At 41.4% G+C, this 23,869-nt stretch overlaps 1 protein-coding gene and 1 non-coding gene across 2 annotated transcripts; one reads left to right on the top strand and one right to left on the bottom strand.

Annotated features, from left to right (window-relative positions):
- Window positions 1-2,753: 2,753 nt before the first annotated feature.
- On the top strand, window positions 2,754-2,944 carry LOC132646151 (small nucleolar RNA SNORA73 family). Its single transcript, XR_009584275.1, has one exon. It is a non-coding gene; the product is annotated as a small nucleolar RNA SNORA73 family (small nucleolar RNA).
- A 2,697-nt stretch (window positions 2,945-5,641) lies between these two features.
- Window positions 5,642-23,851, bottom strand: LOC110563735 (3 beta-hydroxysteroid dehydrogenase/Delta 5-->4-isomerase type 1-like). The gene is made up of 5 exons (XM_021660913.2): window positions 23,349-23,851; window positions 21,451-21,600; window positions 11,200-11,406; window positions 9,518-9,682; window positions 5,642-6,831 (listed from the first exon to the last, which is right to left on the bottom strand). The coding sequence occupies exons 2-5, from the start codon at window positions 21,524-21,526 to the stop codon at window positions 6,020-6,022; spliced, it is 1,260 nt and encodes a 419-aa protein (XP_021516588.2). The 5' UTR covers window positions 21,527-21,600; window positions 23,349-23,851; the 3' UTR covers window positions 5,642-6,019.
- Window positions 23,852-23,869: the final 18 nt, after the last annotated feature.

The raw sequence follows: 23,869 nt of genomic DNA, 5'->3' as shown, positions 1-23,869 counted from the left end.
GGCTTCAGTGCTTGGTGGGCATTTTAACACACCCAAATAATGCCTGTTTTCAGCTGCAAAATAATAACAGTGCATTCCATGAAGTCCTAACCTCCTTGTTTATATAACACATGCCCTTGTTATGACCAGTTGAACAGTAGAAGATAAAGGAAAAAAAAATCAAACTGTGGTCTTGTTCCCTAAATATCATCTAGAATTAGGAGAAACATGTCTTGCCCTGAATTCTGTTCTGGAAGTTTGGCAGGATGCAAAGCTACCTCCATGGGCAATTGGGTTTAGTCGGTGAGCAGGGACTCTCTTCTGTTGAGTACCTGCCAAGAAAGTTACACGTTTCTCTCTGGCTGACAGTTCTGGCTTTTCACACCCAGATTTTGTTGCTCCCAGGCTTCTCCAGCTGTTCCAGATGCAAGATTCCAAGTGCTTCCAACCTTTTTTTTTCCTCTAGTAAATTATATTTCAAATGAAAACCCGGGAATCTGTATTGGAAATGCTTGAAACACATACACTGTATCTTCAATATTCAACATTTACAAACACAGGCAAAACATGTCTGTAGTCCTGGGCTTTCTCAATTACCTTTTTGAAAACAGTACTATTTTAAATAATTTGAGGATTGTATGCATGCATACAATGGATTTTGATCATATTCATCCCCACTCTTCCACTCAGCCTCTCCCAGATCTAACCCCTTATTCACCATCCCCTCCCAATTTTGTATTCTTAGGAAAGAAAACAAAACCACAGTCAGTTTGTACTGCCCAAATATCCATGGGTGTTACTTCATCCACTAAAGTATGCATCTACTGGGGTCCACATCCCTAAAGAAAATGGATTTTCCCTTTTCTAGCAGGCATCAACTGTCAATAGATCCCCACCTAGAGGTAAGAGCTATGATCCCTTTCCCCTTCAAGCCAGAATGTTAACTGACTTAATCTTGTGTAGGTTTTGTGAAGGCAACAAACTCATATATATCTCTTAGATTTTGGGGTTACTGTTGGTATAATGTTCTTTTAAAATATATATGTCTTACCCTTGTTAATTCAAATGCTGATTTCCCCACCCCCAACTCTCTGGTTTCAATCTGGATATTGCATTGTGATACTCACTATAAGCATCCTGTCTCAACTCTTGTGTAAACAGGACACAAATAAAGCAACTAGATACAATGTTGTGCAATGGAAGGTGCCAGAGGACAGGAAAGAGGGGAGGAGCTAGAGAACAGGAAGGGGCGAGAAGGAGGAGGAGCTCGAAGAGAGGAGTTCAGGAGGAGAGCAGAGTGGGAGGAGAGAGCTTGGAAGACTTGGAGCATGAACCAGACCTAAGATTTCACAAAAAGCAAGTATAATGTGGGAAATCTAAATGTTAGGAAACTGAGGGCTTGGAGGTTTAGGAGGGAGTAAATATTGCCCAGCATTGTGTTCTAGGTTAACTAAAAACCCAGTCTCTGTGTGGTGATTTGGTTTTACAGCTGCTGAGGATTAACAGCAGCATTACTAGAAGATAAACCCATAGTAAATTTTAATAACCGTATACAACAGGTTACCTAAGTTATTGTCCCAGTACATTATAAAAGAGAAATTAGGGGCTGGAGCAATGACTCAGCAGTTAAGAGCACTCATTACTCTGGCAGAGGTCCCAGGTTAGATTCACAATATCCACATGGCAGCTCACAGCTCTGGGAGGCATTGAGGTTCTTGGGCTTACAGATAAGCACTAGGGGAACTAGGAATGTCAGATACACAGTTTTGTTTCTTCAAAGGAACAGATGTATAACCTCTTTTCTGCCTGGAAGGCTGGGAGGGGATGTGGTGACCTTTTCACTGTCTATGTTGGTGAGACCACATCAGACCCTCCCCAAGACCCTTATCATGAACTTTTTAATCTATTAAATCCATCTTTATGGAAGATGTCAAATGAAATAAATCTATAGAGCCCATTTTTAAGGTAGATGTCATATGTGCTTTACAAAGAGTTTCGATGTAATCACATCTTAAGCTTTATTGGGAACATGGGACTGAATTATTTACGACCAGAAGGGTTTCACCAAATGGTGCTGTACTTAAAAATGCCAAAGGAGATACGACAATTGATACCACAGTAATACAGTATGCAATTCAGATTACTTAGTAATAGATTGCAAGACCTCAAAGAAATGAGCAAATCCATGAAGACATTTCTGCTTTTGTTTGTATAAACGTGTGTTTTGACAACTGTGATTATCAATTTACAACTTTATATTTTGTTGAGTTGATACCTTGATGGTTACATAGTTACCTTTTCTTCTTAGAATTTTTATATTAATGGCTGTGCCTCTTATGCTATGCTGTTGCAGGTATCTCTTCTACTTCTGTGTCTCAGTTCTCTGCTCTATCCAGACTTGTGGTTTTTTGCTGCCTCAGGATCATCCATGTTCCCACCTGGGTCTTTACAGGTGCCAATTATCCACCTGGATCATTTTTTCCTCCCCCTTACAAGTGTGGAATTCTACCCATCTATCACCAGCCCAATGGTACCCGGCCTTTAAGCCTTTGTCCAGACAGGATGTTGCCCCTAGTTATAACCATTCTCAAGCATTATGTACCTTCCTGTCTACAGCACTACTAAGCCTCATGTTTTATCTCTTAGCTAGGCCATAGTTTAGGAGCAGTGATAGAAATGGAGGTCAGAGATACATGATCAACTTGTAGATGGATTTTTTTAGTCTATACACTTAACATTGTCAACCAATTGACTTATTGAAATTAAAAAAAAATACAACGTGGATACCCTGGAAGGCCACTTTTCTCAGGCCTGGGCTCTGTGGGAGAGCACAGGGCCTCACCCCACATACATTTCCACAATGTTGGAAAAGAAGCTGTGCTTCAAGTCTGTGCCTGCATAATTCTATGACTTCTCAGGATCCTGTGGAGGATGACTGAGGAGAAAAACCATGCAGAAAACAAAAGTCAAAGATGAAGAAGAAGAACAATAACAACAACAAGAAAAGCAACAAGAAGAAAAAAGAAGGAAAGAAAGAAAAAATAAATGAAAAAAGAAAGAAAGGAAGAAAGAGAAAGAAAGAAGGAAAGAAAGCTGGGTGTGGTTATACACACCTTTAATTACAGCACTCAGGAGGTAGAGGCAGGTGGATCTCTGTGAGTTCAAGGTCAGCAAGGTCTATAAAGTTAGTCCAGGAAAGCCCAGGTTACACAGAGAAACCCTGTCTTGAAAAACCAAACAAAAGCAAACCAACCAACCAACAAAAGCAAAACAACAAAAAGTCTCTTCAGCCAATTGCAAACATGCAGAAGGTTAAAATATGGTAAAATACATTCTAGGGACAAAGCAACAAGAAAAGAACAGATATGTCACCATTTTTCTTAAGAAAGATTCCACACTCACTCTTTTCCCTGAGCTCCTTTCACTGTACTGTCCAAAGCTTACACTCCTGCGTTTGGAAATCACATATCAAGCACTGATTGCCTCTGGTATCCTGCCACTATGCTGCAGATGGCCTCTTAGGCAAGACATTGTGCTGGGTCCCCAGAGGCCACCTTTGTCTAGTGCCCAGTTCTGGTTGTCACCCAGGACACCTCTATGTCTCTCAGCAAACCCTGCTTAAGTCATGTCTGTTGGTATTTATTTTAAAATGATGTCATGCACACAACAGATATTATATGAAAGAGATTTATTGGATGGAGGTGGAGAGACAGAGAGGAAAAGGAAAGAGAGAGATATGGTGGGTGCCCTCAGAAAAGAAAGCGAGGTGGAGAGAGCACAAGAGGAGAGTAAGAGAGAGGTAAAATTACGGGTAAAATGGTGGGTTGGTCCTTTTATAGCTTATGCATGTGCAGCTGAAACATCACACACCTGGTGGGTGACACACGATGACATCATAGGTTACTAGGCAACCTAGAAGCGGACTGCCTATATGTCAACAGTGTCCAGCCTCTTTATTGGCCTGGGCTCTCCTTCTTCCCCCACCTGCACACTCACCCTCTGCCCTCCCTGCATGCACTCATCTGGCTCTTCTATCCAAGCCCGTCTTGTTGTGTGAAGCTTTCCTAATACCTGCTCATCTCCATTGTCTCCAATCATATGCACATCACACTGACACCTGTGGGTGAGCACTTCCCTGTGCTCCTCTTATCCCATGATCACACTGCAGAATACAGAAGAAAAGGGAAGGGGCCTTGCAGGTTGGGGCTGCTTGACATGCTTTCTGTATATTTTCTGCCCCTTGTGGTGTTTTACTTGCATAGCAATGGCTTGTGTTCAGGAGTATTTATCTCTACCTGAAGTAAGCAGCATGCTTCACTAGTACATGCATGAAAGGGACAGCTGTCTGTTTATTGTTGGATATAGCTGTGTTCTCATTTAGGTTACTACACATTTCCTCCTCAGAGGTACTGAAACATGTAAGAGGAGAAACGGAAGGAAGTAAAAAGGCACAATGTCAGAGGAGGCCATGCAGAAGTGAGATGGAAAGGTAGAAGATGAAAGGAGTGGCAGTTAAATCTGGAAGTGAAGATAATATCTTCCATATTCTAGGCAGAGTAGGAACATGTGTTTGATTGATTCAGCTCTGTTCCTTTTAACCTTCAGGAACTTAGGTTTGTCTTTACTGTGTAATTCCTAAGGTAGAAATGGAGAGCTTTTAATGATTAAACTACCTGTCACAAACATATCCAGGTGTGTTCTAGAATCTTCCAGGACACAGGCATCAGAGGTGGTGGCTGAGAGTTCCCTCTCTGTCTTGCCTCTCCCTTTTCCTTTGTTAAGGAATACACAGTTTCCCGGGTACCCCTCAAGTTCCTGGAGAGCCTTATGTATAGATCTATGTAGGCAGGAAGGAGGCGAAGAAAGCTGGAGCTCTACCAAAGAGGAGTAGCCCTTCAGGAGTGCTGTCCATATAAGAAGCACTGGCAGGTTGCTCATTTAGTGAGAGGATGAGGAGGGGTTTCATTTTAGTCTCTTTGGTGAAGTGAACAAGTTTGCATCATCCAGTCAGGGAGGTGGAGAGGAAGACACCTCATGTATGACACAGGAATGGGAGTTCCTGCTTCCTGTCTGGAAGTGTGAAATGAAGTATTCTATGTCAATCACCTAGTCCTTGCCCAATGTAACAGTGGGCAAGAACCTTAGCACACAGACCTTAGCACACCTGAGTCCATGGTGGAAGTGCCAGTCAGGCTGTAAAACTCAGCACATAGACAGCACCTCCTGTCAAAAGCTAAAACAAAGGCCTAATTCATCTGAATCCTTTTAGTTCTGGGAAAGCCTCAACATGAGCTAACCTTGCTTTTGGCTTTTGTAGTTCTTCTTCTGGCTAACTGTTTTTGTTAACTGAAGCACGTCAGCCCAGAAAATAATTTTTGTGCTTAAAAGCTTACCCTGATAAAGGCTCAGTGCTATACTGGGATCCTGCACACCCAGAGTAGTTGCTAGCTGCCTAATAGACTTCCTATTACACATTTTTGAGCAGTGTTCTCTTGTACATACCCCATAACACCTACATCTGAATGATTAAGCCTAATCTCAGGTTCTAGCTTTCTCTGAGTAAACTCCAGTTCTTTGTTTTATTTGTGAACTGGAAGGGTCATGCTGGCTGTGGACGGGAAATCATAACAATGCCTAACAATAGAAAGATGCTATCTCCAAGTAAGGCATCACAATATTTATTGCTGTTTTTGTTGAACTTCATAAAGCAATGGGATTTTCCCAAAGGGGGGATGACATATAGGACTTGAGAGGGAAGACAAACCCAATACTAATTTCTAAGTGACAGAACTGTAGTTGCTGAAGCTTTTGGTCACAATAACTGAGGCATAGCTGCCTGTGTGTCTCTGGGCAGGTGTTTGGGGAAGAAAGCTTGTGGCTGGGTCAGTGCCTGGAAAGGTTTCTGGGGACTTGAGGAAGACACTAAGTTGGCTGTTTTGTCAAAGGGAGGCAGTAGGACCTGGGTTGTGAATGTGTCCCTTCTGAGGACCTGAGGATGATTTCTGATAACAGCCAGGGCCATGTCCCTGCCATCTTCACATCACCGAGTCTTTGAGTTCATTGTCTCCTTGTGTTGCTCCACTAGTGTCCCGATCCACTCTGAGGTTTTCTGCTTGGCTTCCTCCCAGGTGACACACGGCTCATAGCCGAGATCGTGCTGGGCTTTCTTGTAGGAGAAGGCAAACGTGCTGTTGGACAGCGTAACCAAGTGGCAGGTAAAGGGGGGCCGGTAGTTGTAGACTGGACGCAGCAGGAAGCTCACAGTTTCCAGCAGGAAGGCAAGCCAGTAGAGCAGGGGCAGAGGAAGGCTCCAACTGGAATCAGGGCGGAGGCCCCATTCCTTGCTCAGGGTGTAATTTAAGTCATCATAGCTTTGGTGAGGGGTGTCATCTGAAATGTAGTAGAACTGACCTTGGATGCTGGGTGACTTCTTGGGGTCGCGTAGGCCCCTGGCAGCCAGAATGTGTGCCCAGGCTGCGTTTCCTACATATACTGGGTTGACTCTAGAGAATTTGCCTGTAGTATCCAGAACACCCTTATTTTTCAGAGCTCCAATTATTATGTTATAAAAGATTGAGCTTTTTTCCCCATAAATGCACATGGGCCTTAAGGCACAAGTATGTAAAGTGCCACCATTTCTCAGGGTGCACCCATTGGCTGCCAGCACTGCCTTCTCAGCCATCTTTTTGCTGTATGGATATGGATCAGACCATGTACTTTCTAGATTGTCTTCTTCATGGCCATCCAAGATGATCTGCTTGTAGGAGTTGGGCCCTGCCACATCAACTGTGCTGGTTAAGATGAAGGATGACACATTAGCTTGGACACACGCCTCCAACAGCTTCTGGGTACCTAATTGCAGACAACAAATTGTCAGTGTCAGGAAACAAACCAAGGAGTCCACATGATTCCTGTTCATTTCCACCCTATTTCTAGCACTTTGGTGCCTTTCTCTCTGTTCTTGAATCAACACAATTATGCTATGGGCACATGAGCATTAAAATAATAATAATAATAATAATAATAATAATAATAATAATAATAATAATGAAGTCCTGACATCTGCTATCTGGTGGCCAAGGTTTTTAGACTTCCAGTTTTTACACATCTTTTTCTCTTTCTCTGTCTGTAACTTTTGATTCTGGAGAAGAACGAGGGCTTTCTACTGTGTACTTTGATAATATAGTATTAAGAATGAGGATTGCCATTCATATCATTATTTTCTATTGGTCCTACTGGAGAACTGAAAAAGAATATGTTCTTACTGCTGCTCATTCCTGTAATAGCAGAACCATGTAGATGTAGTCTAGATCCTGGAAGGGAGGCAAGGCATCTTCCCTTGAGGAAGGAAGGGATGTCCTAGGCAAGGAGTCATTACTAGTAATTTCATTCACTCATTTATTGCCATTAGAAGTCACTCTGTAACTTGATTTCCTGAAGAAGTGACTTCATCATCTTATGTTAAATATATTTGCAATTAAATTTGGGCTTTTCTTACTAATGGAAGGCAGATAATCATCACTGTGAAATATTTTCTCATGTGACAACAATTTAGTAAAATAATGCTTTAATCACTATGCCTGTCATCTCATGTCACCTGTTCCTAGGAAACAGAGCAGGTAAGCATTATAGATCAAAGACAGGCAAGGAATACCAGAGTCTTAAAGCACCTTTCTGCAGGCATCTGTATTAGATGCTGTATTATGGCTATGGATTAGACACTAGAAAAGTTATTTTGAGATGTTCCTGAAAATTCTAAATCAATTTCTTTCTTTTTCCTTATGTAATGAAGTCCTGGAGTAACCAAATTGAAAGTCAACATAAGGAACATATATATTGTGGTATTCTTGATCCCTCTGGCTCCTCCAATTCTTTCTCCTGTTGAGCAGAGTTCGCTGAATTTCACCTAATATTTGGCTTTGGATCTTTGCTGCATGCCTCTGTTTCTATCAGTTGATAGATAAAGCTTCTCTAATGACAATTGGGTTAGACAACAATCTATGAGTATGGCAGAATATCATTAGACATCATTTCATTGACTTTTTTTTCCAGTTGTGTTTGGTTCTATCCTAAGTCTCTTGGCCAACGAGCCTCTGATTTCTGGTCCCCCAGCAAATGACAGGAATGGGCTCCTCCTGGTTGCATGAGTCACAAGGTGGAAACTCATAGAATCAACTGACCTGAACTCAGGGCCTCACACAGACTGAACCTAGGGAGCATGGGCCTGACCTAGGCCCTCTGTATGTATGTTATTATTGTGTAGCTTTGTGTTTTTGTGAAACTTCTAGCAGAGAGAGCCGAAGCTGCTTCTGATGCTTTCACCTGCTTTTGGGACCCCTGTCCCTCCACTGGGCTATCATTGTCCAGCCTTAATATGAGGATATGTGCTTAGTAGTGTTGCAATTTGATATGCCATGTTTGGTTGATATCCTTGGGCCTGCCCTTTTCTGAAAGGACACAGAGGAGGAGTGGACGGGGAAAGAGTAGGTGGGGAGGAAGAATAAAGGAGGTGGGGGCAAAGGGATGGAGGGGAAACTGCAATTGTGATGATTATATATGAGAGAATAAATTAATAAAGAAATGGAACCTATATGAGGACCTTGTACAGGATGTAGTAGTGATAGAGAGATTGGTCCTTGATAGTCAGAGTGAGAATGTTACATAAAAACCCATGTGAACCTACCTGTTTCATCCTAACTTATATTAAAAAGCCATAATTCAGAAAGGTCCACCAAAAAAAAAGGAGAGATACCTACCTCTTCCAGAAGAGATCCACAGTGGGCTGACTGAGAAGCTAGTGTTAAAGGCATAGGAAATAAGAAAAGATACAATTCCTAAGAAAAAGGAGTGAGAATGCTGGACCATTCTTTCCAGCGCTTTGCTGTGGTCTTTGCAGGGGATGCCTTCCTTCAGGTGTGCAGGTGGTCTCTCACAGAACAGAACTAACACACACACTGTTCTTCCTAACAACTGTCAGGCCCAGATCTGACCTGGGTAGATGAAAATGAAGGTTCTGGGGTTGGAATCCAGTTGCCCTGGTATGAAGAAGAAGAGCTGTGTGTGTGTGTGTGTGTGTGTGTGTGTGTGTGTGTGTGTGTGTTTGGCTTTAAATATTCATTCTCTTACTGTCTCTGGAGTCTTCCTTCCCCCTTTTCAGCCTGTTTTCCTCACTGGAACTACAGAGAGTAAGGGCAGCAGAGGTAACAAAGCAGTTAAGAGCACTGGATGCTCCTCCAGAGGATGTGACTTTGATCTCTAGTACCCATGTGGCTGCTCATAACCATCTGTAACTCCAGTTCCAGGGAGCTGATGCCTCTTTCTTGTGCTATGGGCACCCAGCATGCCAGTGGTGCACAGACATGAATGCAGGCATATAATAACATTAAAATAAAAATTTAAAGAAATATTGAGACCAACAACTGTGGGCTTTGCCATCAGAGAGGGGAGGAGGCACAGCAGATATTCCAAAGCAGGGGTCCTCCCTACCTGTTTGTTATCATTCCCCCACCCCATTCCATATCTTCCTCAGGTATTGTACCTTTCAGATTGACATCTAGGATGGTCTGTCTGGGAATGACCCCTTGGACATCAATGACAGCAGCAGTGTGGATGACAACAGAGATGCCCTGGCAGGCTCTTCTCAGGCACTGGGCATCCAGAATGTCTCCCTCAAGCACTGTCACCTTGGTTTTTGTCTGCAGCCCTGTGGAAGACAAAGTAGGTCCTTGGGAAGCTTTCTGCATGGGATGTTTCAGGTGACAGTCACCTAGACCTTCAAGAGCAGTCATAGTGAGAAGACACTGGGGAGAAGTCCTTTCTACTGAAGGAACAATAAATGCACAAATATCAGAAGGTAGCATTTGTAGGGAAGGCAGAACCATCTATTTCCACCCCAGCCCTTTGTAGAAAATGAATATGAGCAGTACAATGCCATTTGTGCCCTGTACATAAAAAACAGTTACGGGGAATTCATACATTCATTAAATTGATTAGAGCAGTGGTGGCAGTCGATTGTAAGGAGGAAGACTTGGGAGTTCATTGATAGGGAATGGGTCTTCACATGTGGGTTTGAGGAGAAGCAGAGGCAGTGTTGTACTTTGGGAAGCTGAAGCAACAGTCTCAGGTTGTAAACTGCACAGGTGTGAAGACATGAGAGAAATCTGGGCCAGCAACAGGTTAATCAGATTGTGTCCCCCAGAGTTCCCATCAGGAGGACCCAGCAGAGAGACACAGAATGGAAATTTCAGCCCTGCCCCTGTTAGGTCTTCATTTCTGAGTCTGAGCAGAGTACAAATGAAGACTTGGATAAATTACAGAGAAGAAAATGAAACCTCCATTAGAGAACTCAGAATGGATGTTGGTAAATATCGGTCAGTGTATAGTAGATAACAGAAGTGTACGCTGATGTTGCAAATAAGTCAGCCTGTAAAAAGACCTGTGGTGCAGACATGAAATGAGGGCAGGTTATAAATCAGTATCTTCAGGCTTCTCTGAAATCCACAGGATGTCACTGGATATCATGTTGTCAGCTAAATTATCTCACAAAATGGGCATTGTGACACATGCAATCTACACCAGCTCCTGACACTGTCCTTGTGGCTCGTCTTCTTTTTGCTATGTTCTCTGCAGGGTTATCTTGAGGGGGTGACGATAGTACAGCTGGGAAACTGCAGAGCTTGCTCTCACGCCAAGGACTGCAATATCAGCAAAGAAGAATGGGCTGCTCCAGGAAAGCCAACAGCCATCTTCTTTGTGAAGATGAAGAACAGAGGGCATACAAAAGGCATTGGAGGAATCCCAGTGAGGCATCTGTGGCCCTGCTGGCCCTCGCCTGATTCTGCTCTTCATACTGTATGTTATGTCTGATTCAGTCTCTCATTCTCTGTCCCCTCTATCTCTCTTTCACTCACAGATTCAACTTTTTAATCCAAATCCAAGGGGAGGGGAGGGAGAATGCTAAATGGCTTTCCTCTTGCAAACCAAGTAAGAAAAGGAACAACCAGACCCAGCGGAAGTAGGAAAGGCAGAGACCCACTGCTGAGGTATCTAACCCAGTGACCTTGCTGATGTTGCATAAATGAGTCTATGGTAGTACCACATTAAAAAAAAAAAAAGAGCACAGATTTCCAAAAGGAATCCACATTTGCTAGACAAGGAGCCCTGCTAATGCCTGGACAGCATTCACAACACTCACACAAGCCGAGCTTCTGGCTTACTTACTAGAGAATTCCTCCTTGGTTTCTGGTCTGAAGACCTTGTCCAGAGCCCTGATCTCCTGCAGGTCTTTCTCCTGCACCAACATTTGGATGATCTTCTGGCCCAGAAACCCTCCTGCTCCTGTCACCAGGCAGCTCCACCCTGGCATGGTCAATGCTGGAAGCAGATTATAGTAGGACCGGGTGTGGTGCCAAGTGACCCTGGAAAGGGCTAGGAAAAGAGGACCAATAAAAACAGTTTGCCAGTAATACCTTGTATTCACTCCATGTGATTTTTTACAAACATGCTATGTCTCCAACAGCACCAATAAAATAAATAAAATAAAATAAAATAAAATACCAACCTGTTAGATTGTTCAAGATTGGATGAAAAAGGCTGGATGCTGGTCTCCTCCTCGGCCCTCAGATCAGGGCCTGAGTTTTATGCTTTTATCTCTTGACTCATGTCTGCTTTGTAGTCATTATTTATTTTTTTCATAATCCCTCCTCCCCACTGATTCATAAATATTTTGCCCTTTATTCTTGACACAGGAAGAAAAGCTAGCTTCAAGGCTACATTGTGATAAAGACTATATTTTGTTTGGACATGCACACGTCTTACAGTACTGTTGTTGATGTATAAAGGAGCAGTAGACATAAAATGTTAAAGGATTTTTTTTTAATGAGGGAAATGGTGGTTCATGCCTTTAATCCCAACGCTCTGGAAGAAGAGCCAGGTGGATCTCTGTGAGTTCATGGCCAGCCTGGTCTACATAATGAGCTCCTGGATAGCCAGAGCTACATAGTGAGACCTTGTCTCAAAAACAAACAAAGAAACAAACAAACAAAAACCTCAAAATGTAAACAAACAAAAAAAGAATTAGAAGAACTTTGCTAGATTGCATCTAAGGATAATTAAATTAATGTTTTACCAGAATTTGAATTTATTTCATAAATACCTATAATGCAATCCAGTAAGAATTTATTGAGGATTTTTTAATATACATTACTAAGAAATGAAGTCATACAAATAGTTATAAATTAACAGACTTTATTAGAAAGTACAAGCACAGGCCTACTTTCCTGGAAGCCACCCAGGCTCAGGGATCCTAGGTAAGAACCTGCCCTATGCCCTATGACCTCCTACTCACCTTGAAGCACACCTAACCGCCATAAACTGCATCCCATCCCCTGGGGTTCATATTCTGGCTTACAAATTTGGTAAAAGACCTCTGCTTTGTCAGATGCCACACTGGTCCTAAGAACTCCAGAGGCAATGTTGGCACCCAAAATCCCAGAGGTTATTCAGGCCACAAAACCCCCAGTGGAGACAGCCTACTGGGCCTGAAAACTCACTGATCACCAGAAATTCAGGGCACTCAGGTCAGAAGACCAGATAGGAAACAGATACCAAGAGAAAGAAATATCCAAAAACAAAGATAAGCTCAGAAACCACCATGAAAACCTATAACCCCCAAACCCAGCTAACAAGAGGTTAGCATAAGAGCACAACCAATAACAGGCAGGGAGATATGACACCACCAGAGGTCACCCAGCTGTCCAAGTACAAGAAGTCCTGGACATTCCAACACAGATGGAGCACAAGAAAATGGCCTCAAATCCAATCTTATGAAGATGATAGATGCCTTTAAGAGGAAATGAATACATCCCTTAAAGAAATGCAGGAAAGTACATCAAACAGATGAAGGAAATAAATAAAACTGTTCAAGCTCTGAAAATGGAAATAGAAGCAATAAAGCAAAAACAAAGAGAATCCTGGAGATGGGAAATCTAGGTAAGTTAACAGGAATTACAGACACAAGCATCACCAACAGAATACAAGAGATGGAAGAAAGAATCATAAGCATGGAAAATATTATAGAAGAAACTGATACATTGGTCAAAGAAAATCTTAAATTTAAAAAGTTCCTGACACAAAACACAGAGGAAATCTGGGACACTATGAAAAACCAAACCTAAGAATAATAGAAATAGAAGAAGATTCCCACCTCCAAAGCCCAGAAAATATTTTCAACAAAATCAAAGAAGAAAATTTCTCTGAACTAATATAAGAGATGCCTATAATTATACAAAAAAGTACAAGTGTGGTGACTACTCAATTCAGAATCTAGGATATGGTAACTACTGATAGACCCAAAGCAATGTGTAAGTTTGAAGGTGGTAAGTCGTAACATTGACTGAAGAGATGAGGGCTAGCTTCAAGGATTACATAACCTTGGAGTTTGATCTTGATCTGTTGAAACAGTTGGGAAAAAAAAAACAAGAAAGAAAAATCAGAGAAATTAGTTCATAGCTGTGAGGATGTGCTATGCCTCTGTTTCAAGAATTCTGAGAATCAAGGGGTTTGCTTTTTAACTTGAAGAGTAATTCTCAGTAAAGACTTAGTTTTTCTGTCAACAAAAAAGCCAACAGTTCACACAAACGCCTGGAGTTCAGGCCTTTGAGAGTGTGAATAGATAAATCCCCAGGTTCAATGCCAGAATCTGTCTTGTGCAGTAAGCACATCCAAAGGAAAACACCACCTTTGGCACATTTTCTCTTGCCTCTGGCTCTAAGTGTGACCCAAAATGCCCATTCTGGTTTGCAAACTTTAGGAACTTGCAATGGTGGCACTTTCATTCATTAAATAATGCATCTAGATTCCTCAATCTCATATTTTATTTCTTCTGAGACCTTTGCCCTCCCAGTGGAAAGACATCATTAAAGGAAGCAAGTAAGCAACATTCAGCTTATCATGTGACTGATGTTGCTGATATTGCTACTACTGCTTTCTGAGAGTCTGTCACACTCCAGCATTAGACCACTAACCTTCTTTATTATATTTTCATGTCAAGAAGGCACAAAAAAGTGAAGCTTTATTAACCAAGGAAGCTTTTAGGTAGTCTGGCTTGCACATAGAAGCTGCTCACAATGGTAATATGGAAAACAGTGCCCAGTGCAGTTCTTGAGACTTGTGGAATTGTTTTTCCTCCTCTTAAACTCCTCGGTAATTTTTGAATGATTATACCCCTGCCTTATTGTCCTAAAGAGACAGTCTTGAGAATAACCCATCTAGGACAGATTTTTAGGCCACAGGCCTAGATGGAATAGTCTAAAATTAAAATATTTATTGATTAAAGGAGAAAAGGCTCAAGATAGAATCCTGGACAGACATTTAGAGTCAGAACAGAGGTACCAGGGCCTCCTAAGGAGACTGAACAGGAGGTGGGAGGTGGAGGACAATGAAGATGGTGTGGTTCATGGAAGTCAAGGCAACAAAGAAAGCTTTAGGCAGGAGAGATGGTTCAGAGTTTAAGTGTGTATGATGGTCTCCCAGAGGAGCTGAGTTTGTAGCACCCATGTCAGGTGGGTCACAATTACTGTAACTCCAGCTCCAGGCTATCCAATGTCCTCTTGTGGCCTCCTGCATACATGAAACACACACAGATGCACATAATAAAATAAATTTAAAGAATTTAAAAACAATGTCTTTAAGAGGAGAGTGCTGGACATCATAAAGACATCTATTGCAAGGAGACTGGGTGGCTATTGCTTTGGGTGATATCAAGCTCATTAGTTAGAGAAATGCCTTCAAGCAGTTGGGTTGAAATCATTTTGGAAGTTTTCAACAAATTCATCTGGATCTGGAGAAGCAGATGAAAAAGAAGTGAAGAGAATAAACATGTACACGATGTATAACTTAAGAATTTGTACATTGAAGATCTCAGTTGAAAAACAAAGCTATTATGCCAGGCATGGTGGCGCACGCCTTTAATCTCAGCACTTTGGGAGGCAGAGGCAGGTACATCTCTGTGAGTTCAAGGTCAGCCTGGTCTACAAAGTGAGTCCAGGACAGCCAAGGCTACACAGAGAAACCTTGTCTTGGAAAAAAAAAATCAAATAACAACAACAACAAAAAAAAGAAACAAAAACCAGTAAGAACTATTATGTTCTTATCATGTAGCTTTTAAACCTGAACTATTCATTTAACTAATCTCTAGCTCCTAGTAGTGGTAGGTGGCCAAACTGAATCATAGAGAATATGCATTGAACACAGAGAGATGAGTGTTGGCTTTGGGAACAGCATGTTCGTTGGTAACTTGATAACAATTTTCAGGAGAAGTTGCACTGCAAGACTAGACTGTGTTGGATGTGTCCTAGCTGGTTTTAAAATCAATGCAATGCAAATTAGAGCCATCTCAGAGAGAGAACCTTTGACTGGAAAAATACCTTTATATTATTTGGCTTTAACAGTATGGTGTCCTCTGTTGCTTAGCAGATCTGAGCTCAAAACCAACCACATGATTTGCCAGCTGTGAAAATCTGGGGCAAGTTAATTATCTCAGCTTCACTTTCCTCAGCTCCAGAACAGGAGCACTCTGCTGCTTCTGGGATGGTTAAGAGGCACATACTTCCGTACCAGTCTTTATAGCAAATGCGTGCAGACAACCTAGATGTCGTTTTAGGTTATTAACTAGTATCATCACTTAACAACAGCCATGGCAGGTGCTGAGTGAGAAAAGTTAAATGGCATCTTAATAAAATTTAACTTGTAATTGCTCAAACTGGATCCATTCTTTACATAAATGCATCAGAATATCCTAAACTGGCCTTATTAGTGGTTTGTAAATAAATTTGCCCCACATATAACAGAGGAAAATAGAACTTTAAATGAATAGAAAATAAAACTGTAATCTGATGACTAGAAAAGAGAAGGGGTTTGGCTTTGAGTGAGCCTGTTGGGCATTTTCTTAGTTAGTGTTTGAGTGGGAGAGCCCACCCCAGTGAGGTGGTGCCACCCTGGGCTGGCAGTTTTAGGTTTTATAAGAAAGTGGTCTGAGTAAGCCTTAAGGAGTAAGCCAGGAAGTAACACTCCTTCAGGGCCTCTGTATCATCTCTTGCCTCCAGGTTCCTGCCCTGACTTCCTTTGTATGATGAACAGTGATGTGGAAGTGGAAGCCAAATAAACCCTTTGCTTTGGGTCTTGGTGTTTCATTACCACAATAGTAACTCTAACTAAGATAGAAACTGGTATTAGCATAGTGAGGTATTGCTGTGACAGACCTGCCCATGTTCTGGAAAGGATTGTACAAGGACTTTGAAACTTTGGGATAGAAAAGCTATTGAGTATTCAAAGCATGGTGAGCTGTTCTGTGGGAGTTTGGAAGATAAAAATCTTGAGAGAGACACAGGGGAGATCTGGCTTGTGAAATTACAGTGGGAAGTTTGTTTATCTGTGGTTCTGGTTAGCTGCCACTGACGAAATGTCTGGGATGGACAAGAGGCCAGAGGACCACTAAAGTGAAACCTTTGCTTTGCTTGGCTAATTGATGCTGATCAGCAGGACCTGAGAAATCATCATCGATTAAGAAAGAGTCATGCTTTACTAAGGTAAAAAAATCTTCTGAGAAGTGTTTCCTCAGAGTAAGCACACAGAAGCTCTGTGCTAAGCCAAAGGTGTCTCTCTTGCTGGCAGCTGCACTTGGTAGGGTAAGAGTGAAGACTCTCTTAGATGGTGCTGGTTTTGAAGGCATGAAGGAGTCATGGAGAACAGCTGATGCATGGCCCTGTGGGACAGGACTGGAGTCTCTGAAGAGAGTTCAGGAAAGGCTGTTGGCTAAGAATAGTGCAGCCTGATTACAGCAAGAGACCCCAGCGTTTAGGAGATGCTCTTACCTTGTGATAAGCATCAAGAACAACAGCAGTTGTGGAGTAGAGCCTGCCTGAGTTTAGGACATAATCTATACGGGCTGCATAGGGTGGAGCTGGAGAAGTGAGCCAGGCTCTTTGGAGAATTCCAGAAGATTGTCAGGAGAGCTCAGATACTGAACACACTGACATATTATACAATTGGAGTTCATTCTGCTTCGCTTTGATGTGATTGTGTGCACTGGGTTTGTTTGTTTATTTGTCTGTTTGTTTTTATCTCTGAGCCATTTGGAGTGAAATCCCAAGCATCATTAAGCCAGGAAAGATCTAGGTTAATTACTAATTCTGTTCTAGATGTGGTCTCAGGCATGTCATGTTTAGTGACAGCTCTTGCAGTGAGACCTTATCTAGGTTTTATCTAAAATATGAAAGAACTTGTTTGGAACTCTGACAATCCTGGAATATCTAGTCAAAACAAAACAAAACAAAACAAAAAATCAAAATTCCAGAGGTTTTAACGGGGATTGCCCTATGAACCACTGTTGAGAGATACATACCTTTTTCAGCTACTTGTTTGACCTGTAATTCATGGTGTTACTCAGAACGCTTGATTTACCTGACAAACATGTTGTCCTTTAGTTTCTTAGGGAAAGGCTCATGTTTCATAAACTTTCCATCCTCAAATGCATGGAATGTATTTGTCGGACAGGTTACTAAATGAGTGATGAATGCATGGATGCTAGATGATCATGTCTATGCCTTTGTATGTGTCTTAGCCTGCAGGGCACTGTTATGATACAGATACTAGAGATAGGATAATTTAGAATGAATATGTTGCAATCTGGGTGGCTGCCCAGGATTGAGTGGCTGCATTTGGCAAGGGCCAGCTTGCCACATCATTCTATAGCAGAGATGCCAAAAAAAAAAAGAAAGAAAGAAAAGAAAAGAAAAGAAAAGAAAAGAAAAGAAAAAGAAAAAGAAAAAGAAAAAGAAAGAGAAGAGAGGAGAGCAAGAGGAGACCAGAGTCAACCTTGTATACAGAAACTACTCCCTTGGTAAGGAGCCCATTCTAAAAATAGTTACACTAAGCCATATAACAGGGTAGAGCCCTCAAGCTTCATTGCTGAAGTTTGGTTTCCAGTGCTTTTGGGGGGAGAGAGGTGAGCGGGCACATAAAATGATAGCAAAAGGCCAGGTCTAAATTTTCTATAAGTAAATAGAAATCAGACTCAACTTCTTTTCCTTTAATAACACTGAGGCTCTGGCTCTGTGCTGCACTGTTGTTGCTAAATTGATGTGTGAACTAAGAGATGGTGAGAACTTGTTATTCTCTGGGATTCAGAGAGGAGCAGGAGCCTTAGCTGATGTCAGGGTTGGAGGAACAGAATTATGCATCACTGGTGCAAATGACAAATTGAACTGAAGATTGAAAGTGCTCATTCTCTAAACATTCGTTCCTTTCATAGTGGCATAATACTCTTGTTGGCTTAGAGCTTCAGTTCATAACTATATGAAAATGTAGAATTTGTTTTAACTGTTGGGAAAATGGTCTATGATTACACACTATAACCAATACCGAGCTTATGATCCCTGCCTTAAGCATTTTAAACATTCAAGATAGATTATCTTATCTGAGGGCTAAAGTTTTCTCATAATGGGAAACTTCTCAAGCCACAAAATCACCACATTTCTTTATTTCTGATGGAGATACTGTTCTAACATCTGTTCTCTCTAGTAAGCCATCAAAAATATGTCTGCTGAGATAGAGTATGGGGAAGTGGTGGAATGCTTACTACTGTGAAGGCTAGAGTTTCGTCTTTGGTACTGAAAAAAAAGTCTCTTTGTTGATGTGAGAGTAGAAGATAGAATTTTAAATCTTTCTTTCTTCCTTCCTTCCTTTCTTCCCTCCTTTCTTTCTTTCTTTCTTTCTTTCTTTCTTTCTTTCTTCTCTCTCTCTCTCTCTCTCTCTCTCTCTCTCTCTCTCTCTCTCTCTCTCCTTTACATCCTGATCATAGCCCACTCTCTCCTCTCCTCCCAGTTCCACCCTTCCTCCCTCTTTCTCCCATGCCCCCTCCCCTACTTCTCAGAAAAGGGGACCCCCCTAAGAACCCACCCAAGCACATCAAGTTTCATCAGGACTGAGTTCATTCTCTTCCTCTGTGGCCTGGCGAGCCATCCCCTCCAGGGGGTAGTGATAAAAAGCAGGTAACAAAAAGCAGGTCTGTCCGTAACAGAGACAGACTCACATGAAGTCTGAGCTATCTATCCATCTGCTACATCCACGTAGGGGGCCTAGGTGCAGCCCATGCATGGTTCTTGGTTGGTGCTTCAGTCTCCACAAGAAAGACACCCCTGGGCCTTGTTTAGTTGGCTTTGTTGGTCTTCTTGTAGAGCTACTGTCCCGTCCCTTCTATCCTTGCCCCCACTCCTCCATAAGTCTCCCTGAGCTCCACTCAGTGTTTGGTTCTGAGTCTCAACATCTGTTTCCATAGGTTTCTAGGTGGAGGCTCTGTCTGCAAGCATAGCAAAGTACCATTAGTAGTGTCACAGGTTGACTCTCTCCCATGGGTGGGTTTTAGGTTGGGCCATGCATTGGTTGGGCATTCCCTCAATCTCTGCTTTATTTTTAACCATGCTCATCTTGTAGGCAGGGTATATTTTTTTAAATAGTTCATTTAATATTCATGCATAACCCAAATAAAATTCATATTAAATACTTTAAAATATTTTTTATGTTTTTTATTCTTTGAGACTTTTATATGACATTTTGTGATCATATCACATCCCTTCATGCCCTTCCTGCCCCTTGCTCCTTCCTCAAATTTTTCTCAGGTCTACCCTTCTTCCTACCCACATAACAACTTCCAGCCAGGCAGTGGTGGGTACATGCCTTTAATCCCAGCACTTGGGATGCAGAGGCAGGTGGATCTCTGAGTTCAAGGCCAGCCTGCTCTACAAAGTGAGTCCAGCACAGCCAAGGCTACACAGAGAAACCATGTCTCAAAAAACCAAACACAAACAAAACAATTTCCTCCTACTCTTCTTCCTCTTCCTCCTGCTCCTCCTCCTCTTCTTTCCTTACCTCCCCTCCTCTGCCTTTTCCCCTCAATCCACTGAGACCAATGTGCTGCTCAAATCTTCTTGAAAGTGTTGCCTTCCACTGGAACACAGTAGGCTCACAAAGTGTTATACTCTTGGAGGAAATTGTCCCTCCCTCTTCAAACAGTTAAACAGTTGCCCATAGCTCTTCAGGTAGGGTGAGATTTTGTGTTCAAATCCAAATTCCGGCCTGGGATTTGGTCTGTCTTGTGCTTGTACAAGTTTTGTGCATGCTGTCACAACCACTGTTTGTAGCTATATGCATGTGTAGCTACTCTGCTATGTCCAGAACTCTGTTTTATTGTTATCAACAGCCTCTGGCTCTTGCACTTCTTCCCCATTTTCTGCAGTGAATGTTGAGACTTTTGGTGTTAAAGTTATTTTTATAAGATTGTGTTAGTTTCTCAGTTTTTCTTTTAACCCAGCTATCACCCACATAATTGAGATTCTTGTAGTATTTGTTTAACAAGCTTCAAAGCAAATAACTGAGCAGTTATTAGCCTATTCTTAACTCTCAAAGTTAATCTGTCTTCCTCCCAACATAAATTTCAGAAATGCTTGCACTTTGTGGCTTTCTCTGCTCAGCTGGATCTCTTCTGAGCTCTCCTGGACGTCTGCCCATGGATGTATCCTTTAGTTCCTCTTTTAACTTCTAAGAGGAAGTTGAGCCTTATTCTTTCCCCTGCTCAGCTATGGGCTATTACAGGCTTTATTGGGACATCAGGAAACAAATGAGAAGCAGTATTTACAGCACATTGAGAGAGGAGATTCTCTCAATGTTCTGTTCCCAGCTGGATGTTCCTAGGCTTGCAACAGATATGGGGAGTACAGAAGTCAGCATTTGAATTACATAATAGTCTTATGCCTAAAGTTTGAAGGAGGAGGTGCATTATATCTGTTTTACTTAGAGCTGGATATTTTGCAATGTGTTATTCTTTGCACCTTGACTAGTCTCTCTCTGTCTGTCTCTGTCTCGTGTGTGTGTGTGTGTGTGTGTGTGTGTGTGTGTGTGTGTGTGTTTGATGGCTTCTGCAGTGGTAGGTTTCCATGTGACTTTTTCCAAAGGTCTTTTTCTGATAGATAACCACACAGATTTAGTTCATACATATTTGCGAAATGGCAGATTTTCAAAGAAACCAAAATAGTCCATGACATTTTCACTCTGGTCTGGTAACATTTTAACTCTTCATAAATCTTGTTGTTTCACCATTTGATCTCTAGAATCTTTAACAAAAGTATAGCTTCTCTGTCTCTTTCCCCACTCCACCCCTCTTTTTCTTTCTGAGAACTTCAGTTCACAAAGGTATCCAAGTCTTTGGGGTACTGACATTAAAAGTGGATTTAAACAGAGGAAGAATTGGGGTAGGGGACTGTAGACTTAGCTTTGTCACCAAAACTACCTTATTTGGGGTACTTAAACACCTTTACTTCCCTTCCAGCCCCACAACCTTAGGTAGAAGTTAGTAAGGAAAGGAGCTGTAGGCCTCTTTTATCTACATTCTGCTAATTAGAGTCATTAAAGGTTTACCAAACTCAGTCATCAGGATCCCAGAAGTCCACCTCAAAGGCAAACACCAAGCGTAACACAAATCAGCACTGTTCATAAGATTGGGACAAGTCAGCGAAAGCCACAAGATGCTGTTGAATTAGCTTTAGCCACTCTCAGGAGCGTTTCTCTCTGTGAAGTCAAGGATTGAAGCACGAAGATCAGTGCAGTGATGTCCATCCAAAAAGCAGTGTCTCACTGTGCGTGGACTTCCATATGTCTCCTCTCCTCAGAGTTCAACTACGGATGTTCCCAGCTGGCCAAAGTCATGTCCCTCACATGAGAAAGCTCACAGCAAAACATCATATGCCCTCTCACAAGCCAGCCTCCAGCAACATGTCACATGCCCACTTTTAGCAAAACATCACATGACTCAACAGTCTTTAAAGAAACTAGAAACTTCCACTTCAGGGGACAATAGGAATGCAGAGCTAATTAGTATTAATTATGGTCAAGACAGAGTCCTGCCCATGGTTATCTTATATAAAAGTCCCACAAAATGGCTGAATAAATGTGCATTGCTTCATCAGACAACGTATTTTCAGGTAATGATTACTTTTGCTTCAGGTTATAGCTATTCCTTATGAGTAAATGCTCTCATACCAGGGCAGGAAAATCTCCAAGAGAACCTCTATATTTTGCTCCCCAAAGGCCCATCTACTCTGGGCCTGGTCAAGGCTAAGATAATATGTACAGTCAAATTCTCCTCCTTGATCTAACTTCGATCTTTTTACATTTTACTTTATTCCTTTATCTTTTAAAAATGTTTTCAGGGACTAGGTCTATGGCTAGCTGGTTAAGGGAGTTCTGTACTACTCTTGCAGAGCTTGTTCAAACACCTATGCCTCATGACACACAACCACCTGTAAACCCAGGTCCGGAGACTCCCACACTCTCCTCCAGCCTCTGTGGGCACTTGCACTCATGTGTGTAGACACATGTACACACACACACAGTTCGAAATTTTCAAATGAAATAAAATCTTTCAAAAATATTATTCTCAGAATATTGTTTACAAAGCTTATATTGCATTTCTTTTAGGTAAATGTATTGACATAGTTTATTGTCTGAATGGGCCATAATTAAAAGTACAAAATTTAATTTTTTTAGCTTATCTACTGTAGTAAAACTATCATCACTGTATAAATTAGAATATTTCTCACTCATGAAAAAGCCACACAGACATTAGTAGTTGCTACTTGTTCTCCGTTTCCATTCCTAACGCTGGGGATATGTTGTCTCTATAGTTGTCTCTGTGTGGATATTTCAAATAAAGGGATTTAGACAAATTTGAATATTTTGTTGGCGTCTTTCATGTACTGTCATTTTAAAGGTTTACTCAGCTTGAAGCATGTTTCAGTGCTTTGTTCTTTTTATTGAGAACATTTTAGAAACAAGAAAAAAACACACAAAAAATATGAGCAAATTACAAGATAGTATTGTTCACACCTGGGTATGCCTCTGTCTCACCTCTTGCATGACTTTGTAGACTTGTACATGTGCACCTGTATTGTATGCGTGTGCTACATTGAAATAATGGCAGATGTAGCATTATATCCTGCTTATGGCATATGGCTACACTTAAAGGTGGTTTCTTGTGGTCTTGGTATTTTTGAAAATATGATGTCCTTGTGACATGCCCATATAAAAATATACTACGAATAATGTTTTGTTTATTGTTGAAAGTTTAGCTGATTTTCTCATATTCTCACTATTAAGTAATTATAAATAACCTTGAATTGCACATCACAAGAAATTAAAAACAAAACAAAAAACAAAAAAATAACCTCACTGTATGATCACTTCACACCAATATTCTATTTCTTTTAACTCCACTCTTTTGAAAAGAAGGTAAATTGTCATGTCTCCCAGCCATTTACCTTCTCTTCTTGGGGATTTCTTTTGAGTTACAATGTACATTAAGCATTCACTGAATTTAGTTCAAATTAAGTTCTCAAGAACCACAGCTAGTTTTGCAAATATTGAAGTAGTTGAAGTGATTAGGTATTGGTGAAGATATGAGAAGACGTCCATCTGTTGAACTCTAAATTGAAACAAGTTGTCTCTGACCAAAAAAAAAAAAAACAATCATTTAATTGTTTACCCACTTGACCTAATGAGACTACCAAAAAGTAAGTAAGTAAGTAAATAAATAAATAAATAAATAAAGGAGTTTCTTGTTAAGATCAATCCAAGAAGAACAGAAGAAGTGGCTCTGTGTTTAAGAGCACTTACTGTTCTTGCAGACAATTTGTGGTTAGTCCTCAATGCCCATATGGTCACTCCCAACTGTTAATAACTTCAGCTCTAGGGGATCCAACAAAGACACTTCCTGGCTTCTAGATGCAACACACACACACACACACACACACACACACACACACACGCACACAAATGCATA

The sequence above is a fragment of the Meriones unguiculatus genome, chromosome 10 (assembly GCF_030254825.1).
Source record: "Meriones unguiculatus strain TT.TT164.6M chromosome 10, Bangor_MerUng_6.1, whole genome shotgun sequence".
NCBI lineage: Eukaryota > Metazoa > Chordata > Mammalia > Rodentia > Muridae > Meriones > Meriones unguiculatus.
The sequence above is the reverse complement of the archived record's forward strand: the minus strand, read 5'-3'. Positions and strand labels throughout refer to the sequence as shown.

Coding starts and splice junctions, on each gene's coding strand:
- LOC110563735 (XM_021660913.2), bottom strand. CDS start 21,526: ATGAACAGTGCTGATTTGTGTTACGCTTGGTGTTTGCCTTTGAGGTGG. Junction 9,683..11,199: donor AACCAAGGAGGAATTCTCTA/GTAAGTAAGCCA, acceptor TGTCTTCCACAG/GGCTGCAGACAAAAACCAAG. Junction 6,832..9,517: donor CCTAGATGTCAATCTGAAAG/GTACAATACCTG, acceptor GTCTGCAATTAG/GTACCCAGAAGCTGTTGGAG.